Source organism: Mus musculus, chromosome 11 (assembly GCF_000001635.26).
Source record: "Mus musculus strain C57BL/6J chromosome 11, GRCm38.p6 C57BL/6J".
NCBI lineage: Eukaryota > Metazoa > Chordata > Mammalia > Rodentia > Muridae > Mus > Mus musculus.
In genome coordinates, this window is record NC_000077.6 from 23,858,260 (window position 1) to 23,883,167 (window position 24,908).

Sequence of the window (24,908 nt, forward strand, 5' to 3'; positions counted from 1 at the left end):
TAAAACCTGAAGACATAAGTTCTATCCCTGGCACCCACACAAGCACATATACAGCTATTTACTATATTTTTAAAAGTCCTAGCATGCTGGTGGTGGCGCACACCAGGCTGATTTACAGAGTGAGTTCCAGGACAGCCAAGACTGTACAGAGAAACTGTCTCAAAAAAACAAAACAAAAGCCAATATGCTACAAAAAAAAATCATTAGTTGGGACATTTTAATATTGGGCAGAGTGCATCAGTGCTCAGAGTGGGTCAAAGTTGAACTGAAGAACAGTGGTGTGTTAAAATTTGCTCAAGTGGAGCAAATGGTTAAGAGCAGAGCTAGTGGATATGGTAGAATTGACGAAAGGGTTCCTCTTGAACATGGAACTGCTAAGCCGTGTCTGGCCAGTGTGGGGAAATTCATGTTGCTAGGCTGACTGGAGGGACAGAGGTTCACAGGGCAAGGTCTGCAGGTGTGTTGAGACTTGACATCCTGAGAGCCCCTGCTGTAGGTGCGTCTCCCAGCTGCTCCATGGGAATACATTTGTTGAGTGGGAAGATCCCTTCTACTTATGCTAGTATATAGATCTGATGATAAGCTTAGGGATGCTACACTTAGTATGGTCTGTTGCTCTGTGGGGCAGGGTACTGTCACTGGGGCTTGACACTCACTTCTAGTTTTCTTCCTAGCTTGGAGATACTTCTGGAGTGTGCTTCTGAATAGTTAGCATTTAGAGATGGTCAAATTGTCTCACCAGACCTTAGTTTCCTCATTTGTAACATAGTAGTGCTTCCTGATTGGACAAGGCTTGCCAGTGTTGTAAAGGGCCCTTAGCAAATGCTTAATCAATGAGAGTTATAGAGTCCAGAACTAATATTAGTACATAATAATTTTTACTGCAGGAACAATGCTCTTACCCACTGAGCCATCTCACCAGCCCGAGAAACCCATTTTAATGGCCTCTAAGTTTTGTTTGCTTTCTTGCATCTTAGTCCATGAAGTCTTTCTTTAAATTAATTGTTTTGAAATTAAACAAACTCTGCTTCCTTCTTTGGAGTGTTTTCTTCTTCACTGTCCTCTTAAGTTTTCTCTACAGGACGGCTATTGTTTTTCCCATGAGAGAAGGATGTTGCCCAGGCTGGCCTGGAACTGTATAGCCAAGGATGCCTTCCAACTTCTGATTCTCCAGCCTCCACCTTCCTAGTGGTAGGATTGTAGGTGTGTGCCACCAGGATCAAGCTCATGGCTTCCTGCATGATAGACATACACTCCATCAGCTGGGGCACATCCCCAGCCAACCTCTATAGACAGATTCTTGAACAAAGGTTGTGTTAGTTTGCTTTCTATTGCAATGATAAACACCAAACAAATATGTGAAATTAGTGTTACATAAGTCTGAATCATTTAAGTGATAAGAGGTACAATAGAGACAGGCTTACCGTCAATTTTTACCAAGGGCGATGTAAGAGCATATGAAGTCCTTATGTAACTTGTGATTCTAGGAGTAGTACCCAGTGCTGATTACTGACGCTTCTGTTTTCAACTGGAGGCTTCCGGTTCCCAGAGTGACAGCATCTTCAACACTTGACAGATGCCTCAAGGATCCCCTTGATGAAAGTATGCACAAGGCCACCCTAAACGACAGGAGGCTGGCACCTCTTTAAATTTAGATCATATTTGCAAATTATTACAGTTTGCTACTAAATATTGCTATTAAATGATTGTGTGTGAAGTAAACTTAGTCTGAGCTTTGCTTTCCTATTAAGTAGCTAGGAAATGCCATTTTCTACCATAAACAACCTAAGTCATAATTGACTGGATGGATGTCAGTTTAAGAAATAAGTATATAGTGTTCTGGTAGTTCTAAAATACTCCCAAATAATATCACTCAAACATCATCTATTTATCAAAGAACGTTTATTAGATTACTTATTCCAGACAAATGAAGCTCATGTATACAATTATAAAATAAGACAAAACTAACAAGTACCACACAACTATCCAGCTGCAGCCACTGTACAAACACTGTGGTGTGATGCAGCACCATGGCCATCAAAGATATTCTATATGGGTCTTTTCAAAAGTCAGGTTAAAATTTTAACACATTTAGAGGCTAGAGAGATGACTCAGCAGTGAAGAATTCTGACTGCTCTTCCAGAGGACCTAAGTTTGGTTCCCAGCACCCATGTTGAGCAGCTTACAACAGCTATGACTTCAGCTTCAGGGGTTCTTCAGGTATCCTTTTCTGGCCTCTGTGGGCACTGCACTCACATTACACACCCACAATCACATAATCAAAAATAAGTCTTTAAAACATTTTAACAAATTTGATAATCTTGTGTTCAATTAAATTCAAATACAAAATTATTAGATTGTTTCCAAAACAGAAAACTTGGAAAGGACCTTATAAAATTCCCTTAGAAAGTCCTAAGGAACAGTTGTCATTAGTGAGACTGATTTCCTTCAACCATCTGCACAAATCCCAAGCTTTGTATGATTTACTAGGTAGTTACTGATTTAAACATAAATTTGTTTATACAAAATATATATGTAAAAAAACTATAGCATTTATATTTATTGGTAAGTTTAGTATGTTCTGGCCTGAACAACAAACTTGGAGGAGCAAGTGAGAGCTTGAATGCATGGAGCTTAAAGGGTTCTGATCTTTATTTTTCTATCATCTTTGAGGCTCATTCTAAGCTACTCTATTCTGAGTGACCTTGCTAATGAGTCTAAGTTAGCAAAGGAAAGCTGATAGTACAGTTTCCTAAATAGCAACCTCGCTAAGCTTCACCCAGGGTTTATAAAGAACCCAATGAATACAGTATTTCTGAGGCCATCATAACCTACCTTGTTAAAGAGCCACCTTCCATTTAGAAATCTACTGCAGCAAAATCAAATGAGTAAATTATAAATATTCTAGCACTGTTCAATCTTGATGGTTTCAATCCTCAGCCTCCTTTTTGAGGGCATGGACTAGTCTGAGAAACCGATGAAAGCTAACTTCCTTTGACTGGAAAAATGCACGAAACCTTATACACAATTCCAAAGGATTGTCAGGTACTCATGACCCTCAAGCCAGAAATTCCCCTTTCAAAACCAAGAGACAAGCCAGGTGCTGAGGAAGGAGGCTCACCCAAAGCTGTAAGCCAGCATGATCTAAGCCAGCAAGGTTACAAGGTGAGATTTTGGGGGATGCTGTGGAAAAAAAAATTGGCCTGTTAGTTAGACACTGTCCATTTTCACTTAATTGCAAAATTAGTAAGCCTTTTACTAACTGAATGGCAGTCTTCAGACAAAATTAGACTTATTTTAAGCATCAGTAAACTTTAAAAATTAATTCTTCCAGTTTTATAAGATGTTAAACCAAGTACTCTCTACCTCAAATTGGTTCAATTCTCAAAAGCGGAAGCTTCCGGGTATGTTTTCCTGTGTTAGTCTCCAGAACAGTCTCTGAAAAATGAGCAGATTAAAGTCCAGTACCTTAGGAAAACGAACATTTGTCTAAGAGCTGCAGGTTATTTGGTTTTATAGAATACATTTCTAGCTACAGCTATGCACGTGAAAACAGCCAGCAAACACAACTAAATCCCACACCTTTTTACTTACTTGGAACCGTTCCAGACACCCCCTACAATCGTAATGAAATGTACGAAGTCTCCCTTACCAGTCAGGGAAGGAAGCTTTCACTTCTGAATAGCCCACCATATCAGACCCATCTAATTCCTCAGCTGCCAGACTAGCTGATGAAGTAAGTCCCTCTTTGTAGATTCTGGTGCTGCACTACTAACCATGGTGAATGGACTCTTGGTGTAAGAACAAAGCTACCATAGTGCCATAGGCTTCTTTCTCAGACCTAAGATTTAGTCAGGCCCCACACCAAGTCATCTTCGTAGGTTCACAGTCAGGTGACAGTCCTCTCATAATCTTCAGCTTCACACTCTAGAGTATCTGAAGAACAAATCCCAAACATTTAGCTTTGCCAAGGAAGCTGAGACTCCCCGTGGCCTTTGATAGAGAATGTAGGTAGCAGGACAGCCCTTCTTTTTCAGCTCTTGCCATCTGCTTTCAGCAAATTTTTTCCATTTTTCTTTTGTATATATTAAACACTATAACCTGCCTTTCAGACACCCACAGATCAGGAGAGGGAAGATACAGAACTCTGACAATCAAAACTTAGGAATTTAATATGGGTGGTAAAGGTTTGCAAGTGAAAATGGTTTGCTATTGCTCCACTAACTCTAGCTTCAGTGTACATCCCCCTACCCCCACCCCCCACCTCTGCACCTGATGAGCACTGAGTGAAAGCTGAAGGTGGCATGCACAGCATTCCTGGCTATGCATCCGCGTTCCATTTTAAATATATTAATTAGGTGTATTTAAAAAATTAAAGACAGACAGTAAAGGTTTTAAAGTTTCTCTTTGAAAAGATGATATCTTACAGTACATACAAAAATACTCTGAAAATACATACGGCTTCATTTACAAAACACGGAGTCAACAGATTACAAGAATTACATGGTTGTGGATTTTTCATAAACTGAGCATGCATTCATGAAACTTAAAAAATATTAAGAAATGCACTGAAAAAAGCAGTGTAAAAAAAGACAACTCATATAGTTAAATAAAAACTACAAAGGTCCTGAGCCAATTAATGGTTGGTAACAATGTCATTCAGAAATGCCTTGAGGTTTCAATAAAATCCACTGCTTATTTCTGCATGCCTAATCCATGAAGAAACTGTTGGCGACTGTGGGGAGTTATGGTGAGCAATTACCATGCTGAGTTACTTTTATACTTCAAAAATACAAGTCTGCTATACTTAAAGGGATCTTATCATTGATGGCAGAATGAATTCTTCCTCTGTAAAAAATACCAATCAGCTAACAAGAATGCCATGAGATAGTAAGATATGTAACAATTTCACCATTCATATACTGACTTTCAGTATCCTGGTTATAGTTTGATTTTTAATAAAGATGCATTTTGAAGGCCTCCATGGGAGGCAAAACATTTATGGTGCCCAACTCTTGTGTAGTCAGTCACTGGACTAATCCTCCTTGGTAACTACGCAACATTTGGACAAAAGCACAAAAAATAGTTTAAATATTCATGTGCCAGTTTGGAAAAAATAATTTAAATAAACAAAATAGATATCTACACAAATGAAGGAAGCAGAAAAGATATCTCACATTCATTAATCTCAGGTTTCACAAAGTGGCTTCAATGCTAAAGTAAACACATAAACATTTGGAAAATTACAAGAGAAGGGCTTTTTTTTGTTTGTTTTTTAACTTTTTCAGCTCTATACAATGATTACAACATAACACTAAAAACAAAAAACAAAAAAAAAAAAAACCAAACAAAACAGTTCAGGACTTGTTTTTATCAGAGTCCAAGTGACCAAGAACTGGTTCCCATAACAGAGAAACAACAAACATCCAAAGTTAAGGCAGTAAAACCTCAAAATGCAAAGCCATAACACTGTAGGTGACATTTACTGGCAGGTATCCTCAGAGTGGACTCGGCAACCAGTGAGAGACTGCTACGTCATCTCAGGGTTCCAGTGTGAGAGTTCAAAAACCACTCCTAGGTCATTAGGCTGACGACTGTCCCTGTCACCTATCTGTATGGCAGCTGGTTCTACTTTGAAGACTGGCTGCCATCGATGCACTGCATGACGCATGCTCACCTAAGTGAAGAGGCACTGCTATTACCGATTAAGGGTCAGGCGGATCGAGTTTTTGATGACACGGATGTTGTTTGCTGGAACTGGAGATGATGAATCTGGGAGTTCTTTACTGGGTAGTCTCTATGAGAAAGAGAGAGACAAAAAAGTGTGTAAATGCCCATGCACTTGAATTCTAGAGAGTGAGAGAGAAAGCGCGTGCGCGCACACACACACACACACCCTACCATAATGGCTCCTACCACTCATGTGTGCTTGACATCTCCTTCCTCTTCCCTTATTCATTCATTTTGCTCTTGGGCATTTTTTAAGACAGTCAGAACTAAGAAGAGGAGCAATAGGGAAGAGTAGAAGCAGCAGCAAGGTGAGGAGGATGCTGGAGAAGAGGGCTAGCTCAGTCTCCACTGAGTAAAGAGTAAACAACTCAGCCCTTCTTTCTCACAGCTGGGCACTGACACTGAGCAAGTGATGGTGATTAAAGTTGAGGACTAACAGGAAGATCTGCTCCCTGAGAGCTATGTCCTCAATCAGCTTTTAGATTGTGTAATAGAAACAATATAAACCTCGTCAATAGTTAACTTGCAGAGGATGTGGTCAGTGGTAGGCCACTAGTGTGGCATGGAGTTCTGCGTTTAATCCCCAGCACCATAAACAAGTAAGTAAATGATTGGTAAAAAGTTCAGGCATACAAAAGATAGAATAGGGCAATAAAATGCATCTAGCATAAGCAAACCAGACAATATACAACTGTACTCACACTTGATCATTCTAGTTTTTTGTTTTTGTTTTGTTTTTAACATGTTTCTTTCTATGTTTTCTGGCTGGTCTGGAACTCAGATGCTGGGAGTAAAAACATGCATCACCCCCTGGCCGAACTTGAAAGTCTTTAAAGCACAGTCATGCCATTCACTGTTTTGTATTTTAACATCCACTCCAATATTTTCTTGGATTATCATATTTCGTAAATATTTCTGTAACAGTCTTACAGCGTGACTTTTGTAACTGAAACTGTCCATAAACATATTACTGTGTTTTGAAAAGGTCTGACAAAGCCAACGCTGATTATAAGGGAGTGCGCTTTCCTCTTTGGAGGCGTGAAACACAGTCTCAGAGAAGGGCTCCCATACTCTGTACACAGTTCCTTCCTTGGCTTTCCATGCCTAATAATATTCTGTTTATTAGTTAATGGTAATGCTTCACAGAGTCAATTTTAAAATTCAATGCTAGAATCTTTTTAGCTCACATTCTAAAGGTATTCTCTGCATACAGTGCTACATTTGGCTCCTCTAAATACAAATATATTTGATTTCTTTTTTTTTAAGATTTATTTTATGTATATGAATGCACTGTAGCTGTCTTCAGACACACCAGGAGAGGGCATCAGGTCCCATTACAGATGGCTGTGAGCCACCATGTGGCTGCTGGGAATTGACTCAGAACTTCTGGAAGAGCAGTCTTAACCTCTTAACCTCTGAGCCATCTCTCTAGCCCCAATATATTTGAATTCTAATAACTTAAAATTTGAAAGCCATTTATATAACAACAGCTATCTCTGGCATTAGTAAGAAACTCCTGTGCTGAGCAAACAACTGTTCATAGATAAATATGACAGATTTAAATCTAAGTAAGTCACAAGTCTTTCTTTTTTTTTTCAATTTTTTATTAGATATTTTCTTCCTTTACATTTCAAATGCTATCCCGAAAGTCCCCTATACCCTCCCCCACCCTGCTCCCCTACCCACCCACTCCCACTTCTTGGCCCTGGTGTTCCCCTGTACTGGGATATATAAAGTTTGCAAGGCTAAGGGGCCTCTCTTTCCACTGATGGCCGACTAGACCATCTTCTGATACATATACAGCTAGAGACACAAGCTCTGGGGGTACTGGTTAGTTCATACTGTTGTTCCACCTACAGGGTTGCAGATCCCTTCAGCTCCTTGGGTACTTTCTCTAGCTCCTCAATTGAGGGCCCTGTGTTCCATCCAATAGATGACTGTGAGCATCCACTTCTGTATTCGCCAGGCACTGGCACAGCCTCACAAGAGAGAGCTATATCAGGGTCCTTTCACCAAAATCTTGCTGGCATATGCAATAGTGTCTGCGTTTTGTGGCTGATTATGGGATGGATCCCCGGGTGGGGTAGTCTCTGGATGGTCCATCCTTTGTCACAAGTCTTCTTAACTCATTTTCTCTTTTCTAGACTTTGAGGAATGCCCACTGAGAACTATAAGCTATTTGTCATTTGCAGTCCTAATGAACCACATTGCCTGTCTCTCAGAACAAGGACATAATCATATCCTTTTCTGATCCTAGGTTTTTGTTTCTTTTCAACAGGGTTTTAACTCTGTAGCTCAGGCTAGACTTAAACTTGAAGCAATCCTCCTGCCTCGGTCTTCTAAATACTTGGATTTAGTTTTAGTTTCTTAATACATTTTTTTGTACTTGTTTTTACCCATAGAGATATTATCATCTATTACCTTTTTGCGTGCCGTATCAATAGTTGGAATAGGCATAGATTCTCCACCAATCGAATCCTAAAAACAGAAGAATTAAAAATACAGGTTTAAATTTTCTTTCTGTATACAAAACTTATTCCTACTTAGAACCCTGAATACCTGAAGACTGAAACACTTCCTCTATATTTCTCACACTACTGCTCTTTAAGCTCATGTTTGAGACAACGCCAACTCATTTACCATTGGTTTTCTTTTCCGATCCTCGGCAGCCCGGGACTCCTTAAATGCTGACTCAAGTCGAATGAACTAAAATAGAAACAGTAAAAATGAGTTGCTATTATGTAACTGGAAAGATACTACAATCTATATAAACCAAGAAGCTTATTAGTCTACCATCAGAAACTACAATAATTTAAGACTTCAATTAACTACAACTAAATTGAGACTGAGTTCAACTGCTACCCTTAATTTTTGCAACTGAAGTGATCTTTTTGGTTAAATCCATTCAGATTCTAACAAAATATATTTTATTACCATCTACTGGAAGCAGAGAAGATCACATAAAAGAAAAAACAGTATGAACACTATGGTCATCACTAATTACTTAGTTTTTGTGTAAATCAAGAAATGTATACCAATCAAGCAGACTTCAGACCTCAGTGATTTTAAATCGAGATGAACAATTATTGTTTCTTAAGGGTTTAAAATACTTTTAAACAGAACAAATTGTTGGTTTCTTTACTATTATTTTAACTTACAAAACAAAACAAAACAAAAGGCGTGATCACCATTGAAGGCATAATGTTACCTTTTCTATGTCTTTCAGCCTCTTAGAAGTCCCATCTGTAGGTGGCGAATGGGATCTTTTGGGTGTAACATTCTTAGTAATATTTGATATCCCATTTAGATGTGGTTGTCCCTGGACAGGGTTGTGGGGTGTTGTGATTCTAGGAATAACATTCCGTCCTACTACAGTAGGAATGGTGCACACAGCTGGGGAGGATACAGCTTTTGCTGTAGGGTCAACCTCTGAAAAGCAAAAACAAGTTTAGTGATCAAGTATTTCTGCAGTGGGATTGTCACTATGCAGTGGCAGGAGCTGAGATACCTACTTGCACCAATGACTGGAATGGACAGCCCCTGAGCTGGGGGGACACTTGGCAGCTTCTCCACAACCACAGCCACAGGCTCAGCACTACTCCTAGGAAACATGTAAAGTTATCAGTATTAGTTTATTTCCTCTTATGGATTTAAAGCTCTCACCTTTAACATTTTAACATTACTTCTTTCTAGTATTTCAACCTTACTCACAAGAAGAACAGAAAATGTCAGATAAGGTGGTGAAGCAGAAAATCTGTACATCCATCTATACAGCACGACTCCGTAAGTTCTTAATCATGGGGCAACCCCTGCAGCACTACACAAACTGTCAAGCATTCCTAAACAAGAAACTAGTAGCTAGCAAGAGAAAAATCTCTGAATAATGAGAACAGGTCTTTTAGGAAAGGAACAGAAAGTTCTCATTATCCTTCAGTAAACAGACTGAAAGGACAGTTCTGGCCCATACCTTTCTATTTCTCCTGTGGGGCTGTCTGGGTTGGAAGGCTTATTTGCAGACACCGGAGAGTTAAAAGGTGTTCCACTGTCAGTGTCTCTGGAGCTATCCAGACAAGTGCTATCCAGAGATGATCTTTTGGACTGAAGGCCCCCTGAACTCCGACTTACATCAGAAAGACTCTGCCAAAAGAGAAAAAAGGCTGTTAGAGTTTCAAAAACAAATGAGAATACAGAGACTACCTTCAGTTCCGAAGAACACAAAAGCATATTATTTTTGTGATAAATGAGATTTCAGACTGACTGTCTACATCCTCTTTCCAAACAGGGTTAGAAGAGGTATAAAATTCAAATTTGGTCTCAAGATCAACGGTATGAATGGAAGCATAGTGGAGAGTTACAGTAACACACTCACCTTTTTCTTCTTTTGAAGAATCTCTGCTGGTAGGTAATGATGAAGCTGCTTTTTCTTTACATGAGTTGCTTCAATTTTCATCCCATCCTTCAGCATATTTATATTGTTTGCCTGCCTGTACACTGTAAAAATGTTAATATGATAAAGAAAAAATTTCTTTCTGAACCACAAGCTGTTTTCCTTTTCTGAAATATATAAACCTCTATGCCCCACTAAAACCACACCCTCTTGTGGGAACAGATATTTCTAAAATTTCCATTGTGTTATAATACTATTTAAGAATTGATTGGTTCTATGTGTATATCATCTAAAAGTTTTCTTACAGACAACCCTTATTAACAAAGTAAATATGTAGCAATTATTTTCCCTCCAAATCTTGTTTACTATTTTCAAAAAGGCAATCTTTCTTCATAATTACTTGTCTGAGTCTAAGATAATGTTTTTTCTTTTTTCTTACACACACACACACACACACACACACACACACACACACACACACACAGGTGTGCTGGGGAAAGACTCCCGGGAGAGTAGCCAGAACTCTAAATCTCTAAGTTGTCTCTACAACTCCAAATGCAATTCAACTTCTCCTTCTACCCCGAGCCTGTTTTATTATGGGAATTCAGCATCTGCAAATCTAAAGTGTATAGGTGGAAGATTTGTCTTACAAAGCCTGGAAAACCTTGATGCATCCCAAGATATATGGCTCTAGATTTCTGTTCTAGTGCTTTTCAAAACAGGTAAAGACCAGTTGTATTACCAAAATTAAGGTAGTTTGTGTCTAGCCATTTAGATTTTAAGTCCACTGAAGACAGGGAGAGAAGGGCTATTTCTCAATGCAAATACTATGACATAGGGCATGAGTGTGCACATGTGGAAAAGATTATTTGAAAATCTTATTAGCAGAATATCTCAGTGTTCTCCTTTTTAAGACATATGATCCCAATTTATATTCATAATTTCACTGGAGACTGCTTATGATTATCAGGAGTACTAGTTCAAATTGCAGATTCTTGGGTTCCTTTCTCAGAGTGATATTTAGTTGTTTGAAGGTGAAGAAAAGGAATCTACATTACCACAATAAACATGAGGACTAGCTAAAAAGAATTTAGAAAACTCATATGTGCCAAGGTAGTAACAACATGAATGTGCATACTACTACAGGCCAATACTAGCCCAATTTATAACAGATATTCCAGAGAGATGTGGCTGGCACTAGTTATGAAGGACAATTTCTTTTTCTATTACTCTTGAAACATTTTCAGCATCTTCTGTATCTTGAGACGTTTTAAAAAACATTTCTGTATATTCGGATAATTATTTAAGATGAAAAACATAAAAAATATGGACCTCAATTATAAACTTTGTCTGAACAAACAAGAAAGTCACCTGAGAGGTTTAGTTTTATTTTAAAATAGAAAACACATTAAGATGTATTTTACAACATGTAACTGACTTAGGAGTATCTCGGGTCTTCTCCCTTCTGTCCCCTAGGCACACTGATGGTTCCCAGACTAAGCAGCCAGCACTACCTTTAAAAAGGAAAAAAAAAAAAAAAAAAAATCCTGCCAGAGATATCCTCTGCACTTGTAAGCTTGTTAAGTATGGCTCTTGCATAAATGTCGCAACCCTCTGTAAGTCCATTACTCTGCAATGCTTTATTATGTTGAAAACTGCTTCATCATTTCTTTCCTTTTCCTAAACAGCAGCATCAATTTCTATAACAGGGGTACCATTTAATTTAACTAAATCGGGAATTAGAGACTATCTCCATCTACACCCTAAACAGATGAAACTGAGTTACAGTCATAGCCCGATGATTGCAAAGTCTTACCTGTATCAGTAAATGACTGGATATCATATGTCAAGTCTATGTTAACACTTTCTGCATTTTCTACTCTCCGAAAAATTATCCCAAGGAACCACATTGATACGTAATTGTTGCTATAAAGTAAAATTTAAAAATTTCCATTAATTTTTTTCAGTCTAACAAATGCTACTGGACAATTAAACTTGGTTTCTATTTCTCTACCTTATTAATAGATTTTAGAGATGTGACAAAATTCTTAAAACCACATCCAGAACACTGGTGTAGCTATATAATACTGTTTTAAAAGAAGATTAAGTGGTACTGAGGTTTGTTGACCACTTAGATGATGTTCCAAAAACTAATATAAAGTTTTTGCTGAAGTTTACTAACTACTGCAGTGTATACTTATAAATAATAAATACATAAATATATAAATAATAAATACATGATCACTCATATTTGAAACATATATCATTCTTCCACCAATACCTGTTAAGGACAGTCTTAAAACTCATTTGAAACAATACATATGTCAAATAATAATATTTTAAAAATGCATTTAGGGACAACTTACGCTTTATGATGTTCTTTATTTCCTGGGAATGACTGGGGATTCACATGGGCAAGAGTAATAAATTCATTCCGTTCCAAGTTTCCAACAAGTACACGGATTTTAGATTCTACTAATCCAACCCTGAGATATACAACAAGAGTTCTATGAAGTCATATAAAGTTTGACAAGCTATACTGAAGTAAACCAAGTAATACAGCAACTATGAAGCTTTATATGTTCACTTAAGAAGATAGTCTAATTATAGAAGGGATTTTTAAAAATACCAAATGGGGCAGCAATATGGCTCATAACAGGTCAAAGCATTTGCTATGCAAGGCTGATAACCCGAACTGAGCCCTGGAGTCACAGCGGAAGGAGAGAACCACTGCTGAAGGCTGTCTCATAATATTCATATACATGCTGGGGCATGAGCACACTCTCACACACACAGCAATAGTAATAGTAATAATAAAGTAAGACATCAATCAGACAAATGTCAGATTTAAGTGACTTTCTGCTTAAAAAGAACTGATCTAAATTTCATGTATTTCTGAATCTAACAATACCCAGTCTTGGTTAAGGCTCTAATAGTCAGGACTTGAGTATAAGCAAAAGCTGTTATTTAATGTGGTCTTCAATCTTTTCTAGTTTCATACCTTTACATGTAATATGAACAAGAACAGCTAATGTAGGCACTTAACTCCTGAAAGAAGCAGACTGATTTTCACAAAATACTGGATTTTGCATTTCAAAAAGTCACTAAATGTATATCAGCTATCACAAAAACAAACAGGTTTTGCCAGATTTCTACAACTTAATTTTCTCTCACTTAAAATATATAACTGTCAGCTATGTATTTATAGTGACTATAAGTCAGAATAATTTCAAGAATACTTTGACATTTTCACTTACAGAAGCTGACGTTACATTTGTGTTTCAGAAGAGATGCATGAAAATCTACTTAACTGTAGTGTTGCTACTTAAATGAGAAGTCACCTTTTTCTATTATGTACCAAACAGTGGTTTTTGAGTGGTATAGTCTCTGTGTAACTATTTACTTTGCTATATAGCAAAGAGTAACATTCAGCAACATATTAATGAAGGACTGCCCTATACTAGTAACTACTAGAAACTACTATACTGTAGTTTCCTGACAAATAGTTCATCAATAAAACAATCAAATTGCCAGAGAAGTAAAAGCCCTCGAAACAAAAGGTCAGACTGGAAGATGCGTCACAGGTAGCACATCTCTTACCTAGTGGTCCAGGAGTGACAACACACTGGCAGCACAGAGGATGAATTTACATACACTCAAAGACATAGTGTCGTTGACCAAAACTACTGTCTATTGTCAGAAGATTTAAAATTCTGACATGTGTGCCATCACCTAGGTTAAGAAGATACACAAAGTGTCTTCTTCCTTTTTGAGTTTGATGGGGGAACAATAATAGTGAGCTGCAGAATACTTCAAAAGTTTGCTTAAATCTGACTCTGAAAAATAGCAAGAAAAATCTGCTTCTACTGCCTTCTATCACTGGTGATGCTGAACTCAATGACATAATCCCCGATGCCCCATCATGTATGTCAGTCACTAATGAAATACACTGATTTTGAAAGCCAAGCAAGACACTATTTTATAATTGGTGTGGCATTGTTTAACCATTGTTATCATCAGACATGAAAGAATGTGAAATATAAGTCTTACCATTCTAGATGGTTCTCTTCTGTTGATGCACTGGCAGTCAGTACTATATAATGTCTATATGGGATTTACAGCATGATCAAGGAGGAAAACAGCCAGAAACATCTGTTAGTCTGAGTTTTTTTTATCTGTTTTCTTTCTTCTTTGCAAAGAACTAAACAATATAACTACACAGTTTCTGAAAGCTACAGATTACTCTATTTTTACAAAACTATAGACTCCACAATTAAGAAACAGCTCACTTTAACAACTATCACTGATGCTAGACTAGCCACTGCTAGACTGAGGGCCCTGACCACTCAAGATTTCTACTGCCTATTCTCTACCTTGCTTAAGCAATGTGAGACACTGTCACCTATCATAATTTGCTTTCTATATTTAAAGCCCTATTGGACATGTGCTGGCTTACACCTAAAATCCTACCACTCATCAGGCAGGAGAATCACCATGAGTTCCAGGCCAACCTATGTTACAAAGTAAGTTTGAGGTCAGCCTGGAATACAGAGTGAGCCTCTGTCTTAAGAACAAAGCAAGGGTCCAGCAAAATGAGTTAGCAGGTAAAGGCACTTGTTACCAAGTCTGCTGACCTGAGTTTGATCCCTAAGACCCACACAGTCTACAGAAGGCAGATCTAACCCCTGCAAGTTGTCCTGTCCTCCAAATGTGCGTGCATGCCCACAGGCAAACACAACCTAACCCCCTTAAAAATAGAAGATGTAAAAAAAACAAACAAAAATCATAAATATGACAAAAAGTTATTTTTCCCCAGATACATATATAACAAAATTATAAAAGTTTAGATACCTGTATTTTTGAAAGAAATTTGGTGGCTCTAATAGTTTGGACCAATCTGATTTCCCTTGAAGAATTTCATCTGTAACTGCAAGACCTAAACAAAAAGAAAAAAACAATGGGTTTTTAGAAACTAGGTCTAATTTTGAAAAGTGCCTAGCTTTGTGTCATTCCACCCAAACCATCTAACCCAACAAGTGCTTGACTTAGAAAATGTAAATACACAATGCTGTTTCTGAGAACATAAAGGTTAAATTCTACCATATTGGACTGGTTCAATTTTTGGCCTTTTTTTTTTTAAATAACTATTTATTTATTTTATGTATAGAAGTTCACTGTAGCTGCCTTCGGACACACCAGAAGAGGGCATCAGATCCCATTACAGATGGCTGTGAGCCACCATGAGGTTGCTAGGAGTCGAACTCAGGATTAATATTATTTTGGAAAGCATTTGAAGTTTTAAAAAGAATTAAGGGTTACAGAATTCTGACAATCAATAGCTACCAATACAGAATACAACTGTCTACTAAAATCTTGGGAATATGTAAGGGACAACAGGGCCAAGCATATTTACCTTGTTTAAATTCTTCTACCATTACTGTTCGAGTTGATGTAGACACATTATATGTAGAATTCTGTTGTGGGTAGGCAGGGGTAATTATTGGCATAAGATGATACCTGTCTGACGGATTTACCTATGAAATTAGAAGCAGAATAATTACCTATTCTTCTATTTAGTAGTCCTCACTTTATTTCCCCTAAATTATGAAGAATATGAAATATAAATTTAATACTAAACTCTCTCAATTCTAGGAAGTATATTTCTCTTCTGAACTGCATTTCTTCCTGAAGTCAGACATATTTATTTGTCAGAATTCTGCAGAATTTTTCCTCAGTAAAGCTATTAAATGATGCAACTTAGAAGCAATAGTTTTTCAGAATTATTGAAGTATAATAACTAGAGACATTATCTTCAAATTTATATAGAAATAAGTACCTATTTTATTAAATTGGAAGCTATGTGAGAATTATCTGCTTTAAGCTGTACTACAAAGTATTATTTTTATATATTTCAGTACCTTATTATAAGCAACTACTTGTGAATCAGTTTTTTTACAATGGATTATGATACTGTTTTGATACAACCACTTATCTGGTCTTATATGAACAATTTTTAATGACATAACATTTGAACTACGATTTAGAGAAAGGTCCAACTTCTAAATGATTAAATAAAATTCCATAATAAATTTTCCTACCCGAGGATCCCAGACAGGCAAGTTCAAGTTGCTTTCTTCTGGTTGCTTCAACAGCACAGGATTTGGCCATTCCCTAACATGAATAAAGTAAATTAATTCACAAACACTTCAGATGCCATATAAAAATATTAAAAGTATTAACTTGTCCCAATCTTCACATGACAACGTACAATGTACAAGGAAGAGTCTGTTTATTTGCCCTTCCTCAGAAACGCCAACCAGTCTTTTGTTAGTTAAAGCAACCTGAACCTCCCTTCTCATCTGCTTTTACAGATTTGATTCTGATGGTATAGTAACAGCAATAACTAAAACTAACATTTGCTAAAAATACCAGCACATGAATGAAGCAGCTATGATTATCATCTCCATTTTCCTAGGTGAGCTTAATGTACAAAGCCCAAATCTATGGTATGGGGCTGTTACTATGATAAGGCTCATTCACAAACTCAAGTGCCGCCTTGCTGACTTACTTAAGAGGTACAGGGGTTATGAGCACTGATTGTCAGAGAGCATCACGGGACAGACATATAGAGCAGATGTGCAGCTGGGTCTCCATGTGGGACTTGTAATAGCAGGAGCAGGGGCTGTCTCTGACTCAACTGCCTGCCTTTGGATCCCTTTTCCCAACTGGACTGCCTTGTCTAGCCTTAATAGAAGATGTGCCTAGTCCTACTGCAACTTGACATTGCCAAGGCTGGTCGATATCCACGGGAGGCCTCCCCTTTTCTGAGGAGAGGGAGGAGGAGAAGCTGTGATTAGGATGTAAAGTAAATAAATAACTTAATAATATCGAGAGGACCAAGGCCCAAATCCAGCATCTACATGGAGGGCTCACAATTGTAACTACTGTTCCAGGGGACTTAATGTACTCTTCTGACCTCTATAGGTACCAGGCACACAAGTGTTGAACAGATATAACAATACACTCATATACATAAAATAAAATCAAAAAAGGGGGAAAAAAAAGAGTCAAAACTAGGTGTGGTGGTACACATCTGTGATCCCAATACTTGGAAGGCTGAAGAAAGAGGAATTCAAGTTGTATTTAAGCTTGGGCTACAGTTAAAGCCTTTTTCCAAAACATTGGTGGGGAGTGGAAGGGAGGGGAGGGACAGCCAAGGAGCCACAACAAAATTATGTCATTTGTGATAAAATGGATGGTATTGGAGGCCATGACATTAACTGAAATAAACAAGGCACAGGATTTTCCTTCACTCATTAGAGAAATCTGAAATGTTGGCCTCATAGAAGGTGGAAGTAGACTAGTAGCTAGCGGAGACCAGGATAGAGAAGGAGAGGACAATGTCAGGCAATGGATATTAAAGTAGGTAAGTTTTGGTGTTCTGTTGCACAGGAGGATGACTATAAGTAATGTTAGTTGTACTATGGATTTCAACAAGCTAAGAGACTGTGTTCACCAAAAAGAAATGAAAAAGGTTAAGGTCTGAGGAGACACACATGCTAACCTTGATCTGACTGTATAATGTACACTACCAAAATATCGTGGGCACCTCATAAGTATATACAATTTTATATATCAGTTATAAAAAGAAAGGAAAGTGTGTCATGTGGCTGTCCCATCCTCAGATAAATACATCTTAAAGCTTTTAATGAATGTAAAACAACACAGTTATCTATGCATAGGTTTGTTTTCCTTAAGATTTCTCTCTATAGCCAGTACTAAAATAGACAATGGAGCCCAGGTTGTCCTCAAACTCATGGCAATAGCCCTACTTAAAGCTCTCATGGCAGAAACCACTATGCCTGGCTATAGTTTTTAAAATTTCAAAAGTTTTTTTTACACATTCATAGAAGTTAACAATTAGTCAAAATATATATGCTTACCATTTGGAAAAAACTAAAAAAAACTTGTGAACTAAAGTTGAAGCTGCTGCATTTGGGTACAGTTGGCAAGTTCTGGCAACTAGCATTGCCCAGGAGACACCACCAAGGAATCCCAGCATATTGGAATAAATACCACGGCCTAGAAATACGAATATTTGTTAATTATTATTCAGATCTATTATATTTGAAACACAACAGGATAACTTCATTCATAAAACTAAACACAAAAGTGAAATGATTAGCAGAACCCAAACACTAGGCTCAGAGTAGGTCAGCAAACCTTGGTTTCTACTTCTGGCTCTCTGCCCTGTTCCCTAATGTACATACAAAGACCTCAGTTCCCTGCTTTACCACCAACCATCCTGAATAATTCTACTGAAATTATTCCTAAGTGTCCCCACCTCCCCCCAAGTATCTGGAGTTAAAGAGAGAAATAAACAGAAGGAAAGACATCTGGACGTAAGTAGGTAAGAAAGAACATTTCACTAACAATTGTATACATGAGGAGTATTTTAAAAACCAATCACAAAATTGGCAACAAACATCAGGATTTCATAGAAATTGGATAAGTCCCCATTGTGAAGAATATATGAATGATATTAGACTTACCTGTGAAATGATATTTTTATAAAAATTTATGGAAAACTACTACCATATCACATTAAGCCTAATATTAATATGCCCTTATTACACAATGTGCTATTATTTTATGTCTCACACAAAGAAGGGGTAAATCCTACAAAAATGTCAGTTTGGCCATTTAAACATAAAAACTATGCATGTAAAATTGAAAAATACAGTGTTTGATTTATAAAGAGAGATAAATTGTTCATGTTATCCTTTCAATACAAATTACATTATCCTATTTAAGGCCACAGGCAAAAATCACCTGCTTAAACACTCATTTAAGTCTTCCACTGTTCAATATGGTGGCCACAAGCAGCACATGGCTATCTTTTCCCCGCAAACTTCACACCGTAAGACTGATTCATTTAAACTATACAGTTTAACACCTTTTGGTATATTCAGAGTTGTGCAACCCCACAACCATGTCTAGGATAGTTCATCATCTCCAAAGAAACCCAACCAGTCACACCACTCCCTTTTCTGGACCTGGAGACCTAAACCACCACTCACCTACTTTCTATCTTATACATCTCTCCTAATTATGGACATCTTCATATAAATCAAAGCCTATGCATGTTGACTTTTGGGTAACTTCTGCCATACTTTAAGTGGTGTCAACATTCATATATTTTGTATCATTTACCAGTACTGCATTCCATTTTATTGCAAAACAGTATCTGACAGCAAGGATATGCCATGTTTTTATATTCATTCATCAGAGTATGAATATGTGACTTGTGTTTACTCTTTTAGCTATTAGGAATATGATATATGTGACAAGATTTTTTAAAATTTAATTTTATTTGTAATTAATTTTTTATACTCCATATTCCATTTCCCGCCCCTCCCCTCCCACCCTTCAATTGCTCCACATCCCACACCTCCTCCTACCACACCCTGTCTCCACATGAATGCCCCCACCCTCCATCCCATCTGACCTCAAAACTCCCAGTCTCTTGAGGGTTAGGTGCATCATCTCTGAATGAACACAGACTTGGAAGTCCTCTATTGTATGTGTGTTGGGGGCCTCATATCAGCTAGTGTATGCTGTCTGTTTGGTAGTCCAGTGTTTGAAAGATCTCGGAGGTCCAGATTCATTGAGACTGCTGGTCCTCCTATAGGATCACCCTTTTCCTCAGCTTCTTTCAGCCTTCCCTAATTCAACAACAGGGGTCAGCTGCTTCTGTCCATTGGTTGGGTGCAAATAGTTGTATCTGACTCTTTCAGCTACTTGTTGGGTCTTTCAGAGGGCAGTCATGATAGATCCAATTTTGTGAGTGCTCCATAGCCTCAGTAATAGTGCTGTGACAAGATTTTTAAATGAACATTATTTTACCTTTCTTGGGAATCATTCAATTTTAATACCAATGAAATAAAACACAAATTTAAAAATTCAGTTCCTTAGTTGCTTCAGTATAGTCATGAGCCAAGTAATGATGTCAGTCAAGGAACAACCACATATATAATGGCAGTCACTTAAAATTCATTATAATGGAGATGAAAAAATGCATAGCTGAAGAAGAGGTAAGAGAAAAGGAAACACCAGGAAAGAAAAAAAAAACAAGAAAATTGAGAGCAATGTTGGACTGGAAAGGAAGCTGGCTTCTAATTCATGAGCTAGTCCAGTGATCATCCTCATTTTGAGTACCTGGGAACATTGGTGGAAACCATCATTCCTGCCTGCATAAATGGGTTTTGTTTTTTAAGACAAAGTTTTGCTGGTCTTGAATATGTGACCCTCCAACTTCAGTCTACTGGACACTGGAATTATTGGCTTGCCACCATGCCCAACTTGTGTTATTACAAAGGAATTAAATTTTTTTTAAAATTTAAGTTTAAAAAATTACAGTAAGTTAAATATATTATTGAAGAAAGAAAACACTTTTTATAAGTCAGTGAGTCATAAAGTCTACAGTAGTGGATATTAATGTCCCAAACATCTGCAATCACTCGCTGACTCACTAAGATCAACTCTGCCTTCAGCAATTTCCATTTATCATGTCTCTCATCTAAACCATACTTTGTGTTTTTGCTATATGTTGTTTTATCTAGGTATCTTCTATATGAAAGTACTTAGCACTGTGTTACAAAGGCCTACATTATTCAGGTAAAAGGCTTTATATAGGTTTTCAGTTTAGGGTCAATAGCTTTCCACAAAGCTGAGATAAACGGTAGACTGTACCAACTACGTGTATGTGAGTACATTCTATTTGTTTCATAGGTACAAAATCACCTATTGATTCATTTTTCAGACTGTATCATCATTCTTATTTTACTTTTAAAATCGTGTGTATGAGATTATCTAGTCTTGTTGACCATGTGTATACAGGTACATGCACATGTAGGGCAGAGGAGGCCTCTGGGTATCTTGTTCTATCTCTCCCTCACTGATTCCCTTGAGCTTTATCTCAATGAACCTGAAGCTAGGGTACTAGGCAGGCAGCAAGCCTCAGAGACCCTCCTGTTTCTAGCTCTCCAGTGCTGACGTTACTGATACAGGCACACACAGCCATGTCTCACCTTTTGCACGTGTGCTGGGGACTCAAACTCAGACCATGTACCAAGTGGTCTTATCATTGAGCCATTGCTTCAGCCCTCATCTCCCCATCGTCAAGCACTGTCTGACTATAGTGATAAATAATACAGAATGTCCTATATCAGATCAGAACTAGGCAAAGGGCATTTTATAAGCTATACACAAACACACTCACACTCATATATATGTATATATGTATGTATACATAGGCACATACATACAGAGAGAGAGACACACATAAACCATTACACCTGAGAACAGGTGTAATGCTTTTCTAAGTTTACAGACCATCAACCCTCAACAACATCAATAAGGTCAGAGTTTTCATATGTGTTTCAATTACTGGCAACAGAAAATTTAAAAAGACACATAAAGGACTTGGGATACTTACGCTTTGCCCATAATTTGACTGCTCTTAGGGTGAGTCTAAAAGTTTCTTTATTTGGCACTAAGTGCAAAATTTCATCAGTAACTCTACATCCTGAAAAAGACAAAACATTGATTTTTCACTAAGGCGTTAAAACTCAGTTAATTCAAATGGTCTCCTAACCTTCAGACTCTCAACTGAAAAACAGATGGGTCTCCTGTGTATCTGATTTAATCATAATGTCTCCAAGTTATAAAATTTTCTTAATAGAAACCTTTTCACAAAGAAGTGTAATTTACTATCACATAAAATAAAATAAGCTGGGTATGGTGGTGCTTGACTTAAATCTCAGCACTCTTGAGGTAAAGGAAGGTAGATCTCCGAGTTTGAGGCCAGGCTGGTCTAAGAGTGAGTTCCACAGAAAAACCACGTTTCAAACAAACAAACAAACAAACAAACAAACAAACAAACAAACAAACAACAGTGTAAAGAAAGGAGCCTATAGATCACTGGCTCTTAAACCTGAAGAACCTGTAAGGGTAAACCTACTTTTTAAGAAGCCTCTATCATTCCTTACCATTTTCACTGTGTGCTAACGTTTGCCTTGGTGGAGCATTGACAACTACAGTGTTACCTTAGAGGTCAAACACAGCAGTGGCAACAAAGTATACAAGTGTACAACACACTTCACTACTCTCATAGGCTCCCAGTTAAACAAAAGCAACCAAAAGGAAAGTGGTGTATCATCATTTCAGCTGCATGCTAAAATAGCCTTATTTTCAACAAATACTGGGTTGCTTGAAATTATGACTAAAGATAAAAAAGGTTACACAACTGGGCATTCAGTAGTCTCTGAAAAATAAACTAAATTCCTTGCCTCAAGGAAAACAATGATACTATTTACTGTGGATAAGAGGTAAGCTTTCAAGTTAAATTAGTTATAAATCACTTTTATCTACTATTGTGAACCTGATAGCTTATAAAACTTTAAAGACTCTCATTAATATTAGCATCTCTGGTGCTAATATTAATTAATCAATATAATTTAAAACCCACTTATAATGAAATCTGTGTTAACATTTTGAAGATAAAAATAACTTTGTGAACTAACATTTTCCAAATAGCCAGAGTATGACAGTTAAAAACAAACACCCAAAAACCAAAAATATAACAACAACAACAACAAAAAGCCAGGCAAAGGCAAAAGGACGAGATCACTAGATATTAATGTGATAGAATAATCCTATTTCTTTTTATAGTTTAATAAAAACAAGATATTAGATAATATGTTAACTATAGAAGAAGATAGGGTAATCTGGAAAAAAGACCATCTTATATATAAAATTATTAATTTATAATTGATTTTTACTTCTAGTGAATTATAAATATTCTAAACATTTTTATTCATAATATGATAAATATTGACATATAATCCAGATGAAAAAATATTTTGGAGTTCTCAATAAATCTTCTAGGTTTACAGGCCTTCTGAGACCAATATGTTTATGAACCACAACTCTAAACATAATCTTTCAAGAATTTAAAAATAATTAATCATACTATTTTTATGAAGAAAACCAGGACTTTAAGATTTCTGCTGTTGGTGATGAAATGCAGTGTTGGAGCACACTAAGCCTGTGCTCTAACACTGAGCTATACTCCATGCTGCTCTTAGGTTTTTAGTTTGCTCAAGTCTTTAAAATAGTCCATTAACAATTCCATAAAAGGGCTCTTGTTGTGGATTTGGTTTAATGCTTGTATTATGGTAACTGGGCTCCCCAAACTGCACAAGAATCCCACATGTAAGATGCTGAGGGTCTCTGCCCCCGGTTGGTTCTGATTGGTAAATAAAGTTGCAGGAGCCCAGTGATGGCTGGGCAGGGAGAGGCAAGACTTTAGGATTCTCAGCAAGGGGATAGAGAGAGAAGAAAGGATAGAACTACCATGCCTGGGAAGCAGAAAGATTAGGCTTGAGAAGTGCAGGACAGAGAGACAGCCAACAAGTAAGAGTAATGGAGGGTTGCAGGCCAGGGTAGCCAGGATGGAATATAGGTTTTAATAAGTAATAATTTAGGAATATCAAAGGGGAGAATTGCTAGCCATGTGGAGGTTTGGAAGTAGTTCCACCATTGAGCTGATTAAAGCATATTAAAATATAAAGCTGTGTTTGTGTCTTTCATTAGGGAATCCAGAACATTGGAGCAGGTAGTGAGGAACTTCTGCTGCCAGGACAATCTTTAGAGCACATTAATCAATTAATTGTCTACAACTACAGGCCCTATTTACCAAACTGTTTTCAAGCAGGAATCTAAGATTTCTTTATAGGAACTTACCATTTAAACTTCTAATGCACCGTATATCAAGGCTTCTCAGGCGAGAGTCATCTCTTAGGTCTAAATTATCTGATATGGTTTGTATTGCCAGTCTTGCAAAGACTAGATCAATCTTTGGAAAGAGATAAAAAAGAAAAGAGAATGATTTACTTACTTCTCCTGGTCCATTCTCCCCGACCCTAACTCCAAACATAAAAAGTTCCAATTATTAGTTTGGGATAGTCTACTAAAACATCAGGAGGCCTATGTAGGTGACCTAATATGGGGCAATCATTGAATATCTTGAAATAAAGATGGAAGATACAACACACATTTACTTCTCTTGAAACTCAACTAAGATACTGGGAAATGTTTTGGTTTGGGTTCAGTTTTCTTAGAGTTTATGGCATAATCCACTAGGAAACAGACAATAGAAACATCAGCAAAAGTCATGGAGGCTGGAGAGCACACGGGCAAATGCTAACAGGCCCAGTGACCTAAGATTTAAACATTTTATTTGGGGAATAAAAACAGGTAGCTATGAATAAATACATAGATAAATTTAAAAGAACATTTAGAAAATATAATTAGTATTTTTAGAAACTAAAAACAGGGTAGTGGATATTATTACAAAGCTTGAAAGACAGGGAAAAAACAAGAAGAAGAATTAAAATATTAAGATGTGGTTAATTAAGTAAAGGAAAAATGTGTGTGCTTTTATTTATTTATTTTTAAAGAAAGCTGTTCTCTGGAGACTCAACATACAAATTTTAGGATTCCATTAAAAAAGACCTGTGTGTAAATAAAGGCAGGGAATCCAAAAGAACTCAATAAAAGTTCCAAGAACTGAAGGCCTTTTCATTCTAAAAGACTATTGTATGCCAAGCATATCAGTTAAAAACACATACCAAAGCATATTATCATCATGAATTCTACAAGTATAAAGACAAAATAAAACTAAAACAACTAAATAAAACAAGAGACAAAACTGACCATCTACACAAAG

At 37.1% G+C, this 24,908-nt stretch overlaps 1 protein-coding gene across 3 annotated transcripts in view; it reads right to left on the reverse strand.

Moving 5' to 3' along the window:
* Positions 1-1,885: 1,885 nt before the first annotated feature.
* The window catches only part of Papolg (poly(A) polymerase gamma), a 35,149-nt gene continuing 12,126 nt past the window's right edge, over positions 1,886-24,908 (reverse strand). Inside the window, exons 7-23 of one of the 3 annotated variants that reach the window (XR_380964.4) lie at positions 23,924-24,035; positions 21,615-21,704; positions 18,061-18,199; positions 16,216-16,288; positions 15,531-15,651; positions 14,969-15,053; positions 14,168-14,221; positions 12,484-12,603; positions 11,934-12,043; positions 10,100-10,221; positions 9,698-9,867; positions 9,243-9,331; positions 8,939-9,159; positions 8,371-8,436; positions 8,152-8,208; positions 3,367-5,797; positions 1,886-3,183 (exon numbers count right to left, since the gene is read on the reverse strand). Coding sequence is in view for 2 of the 3 variants with exons in the window: in XM_006514653.4 (XP_006514716.1) it covers positions 5,699-5,797; positions 8,152-8,208; positions 8,371-8,436; positions 8,939-9,159; positions 9,243-9,331; positions 9,698-9,867; positions 10,100-10,221; positions 11,934-12,043; positions 12,484-12,603; positions 14,168-14,221; positions 14,969-15,053; positions 15,531-15,651; positions 16,216-16,288; positions 18,061-18,199; positions 21,615-21,704; positions 23,924-24,035 (1,728 nt within the window). In the remaining variant the exon portion in view is untranslated. Of the gene's footprint in view, positions 5,798-8,151; positions 8,209-8,370; positions 8,437-8,938; positions 9,160-9,242; positions 9,332-9,697; positions 9,868-10,099; positions 10,222-11,933; positions 12,044-12,483; positions 12,604-14,167; positions 14,222-14,968; positions 15,054-15,530; positions 15,652-16,215; positions 16,289-18,060; positions 18,200-21,614; positions 21,705-23,923; positions 24,036-24,908 lie in introns of all 3 variants that reach the window. The other 2 variants (XM_006514653.4, NM_172555.2) reach the window with 2 other exon arrangements.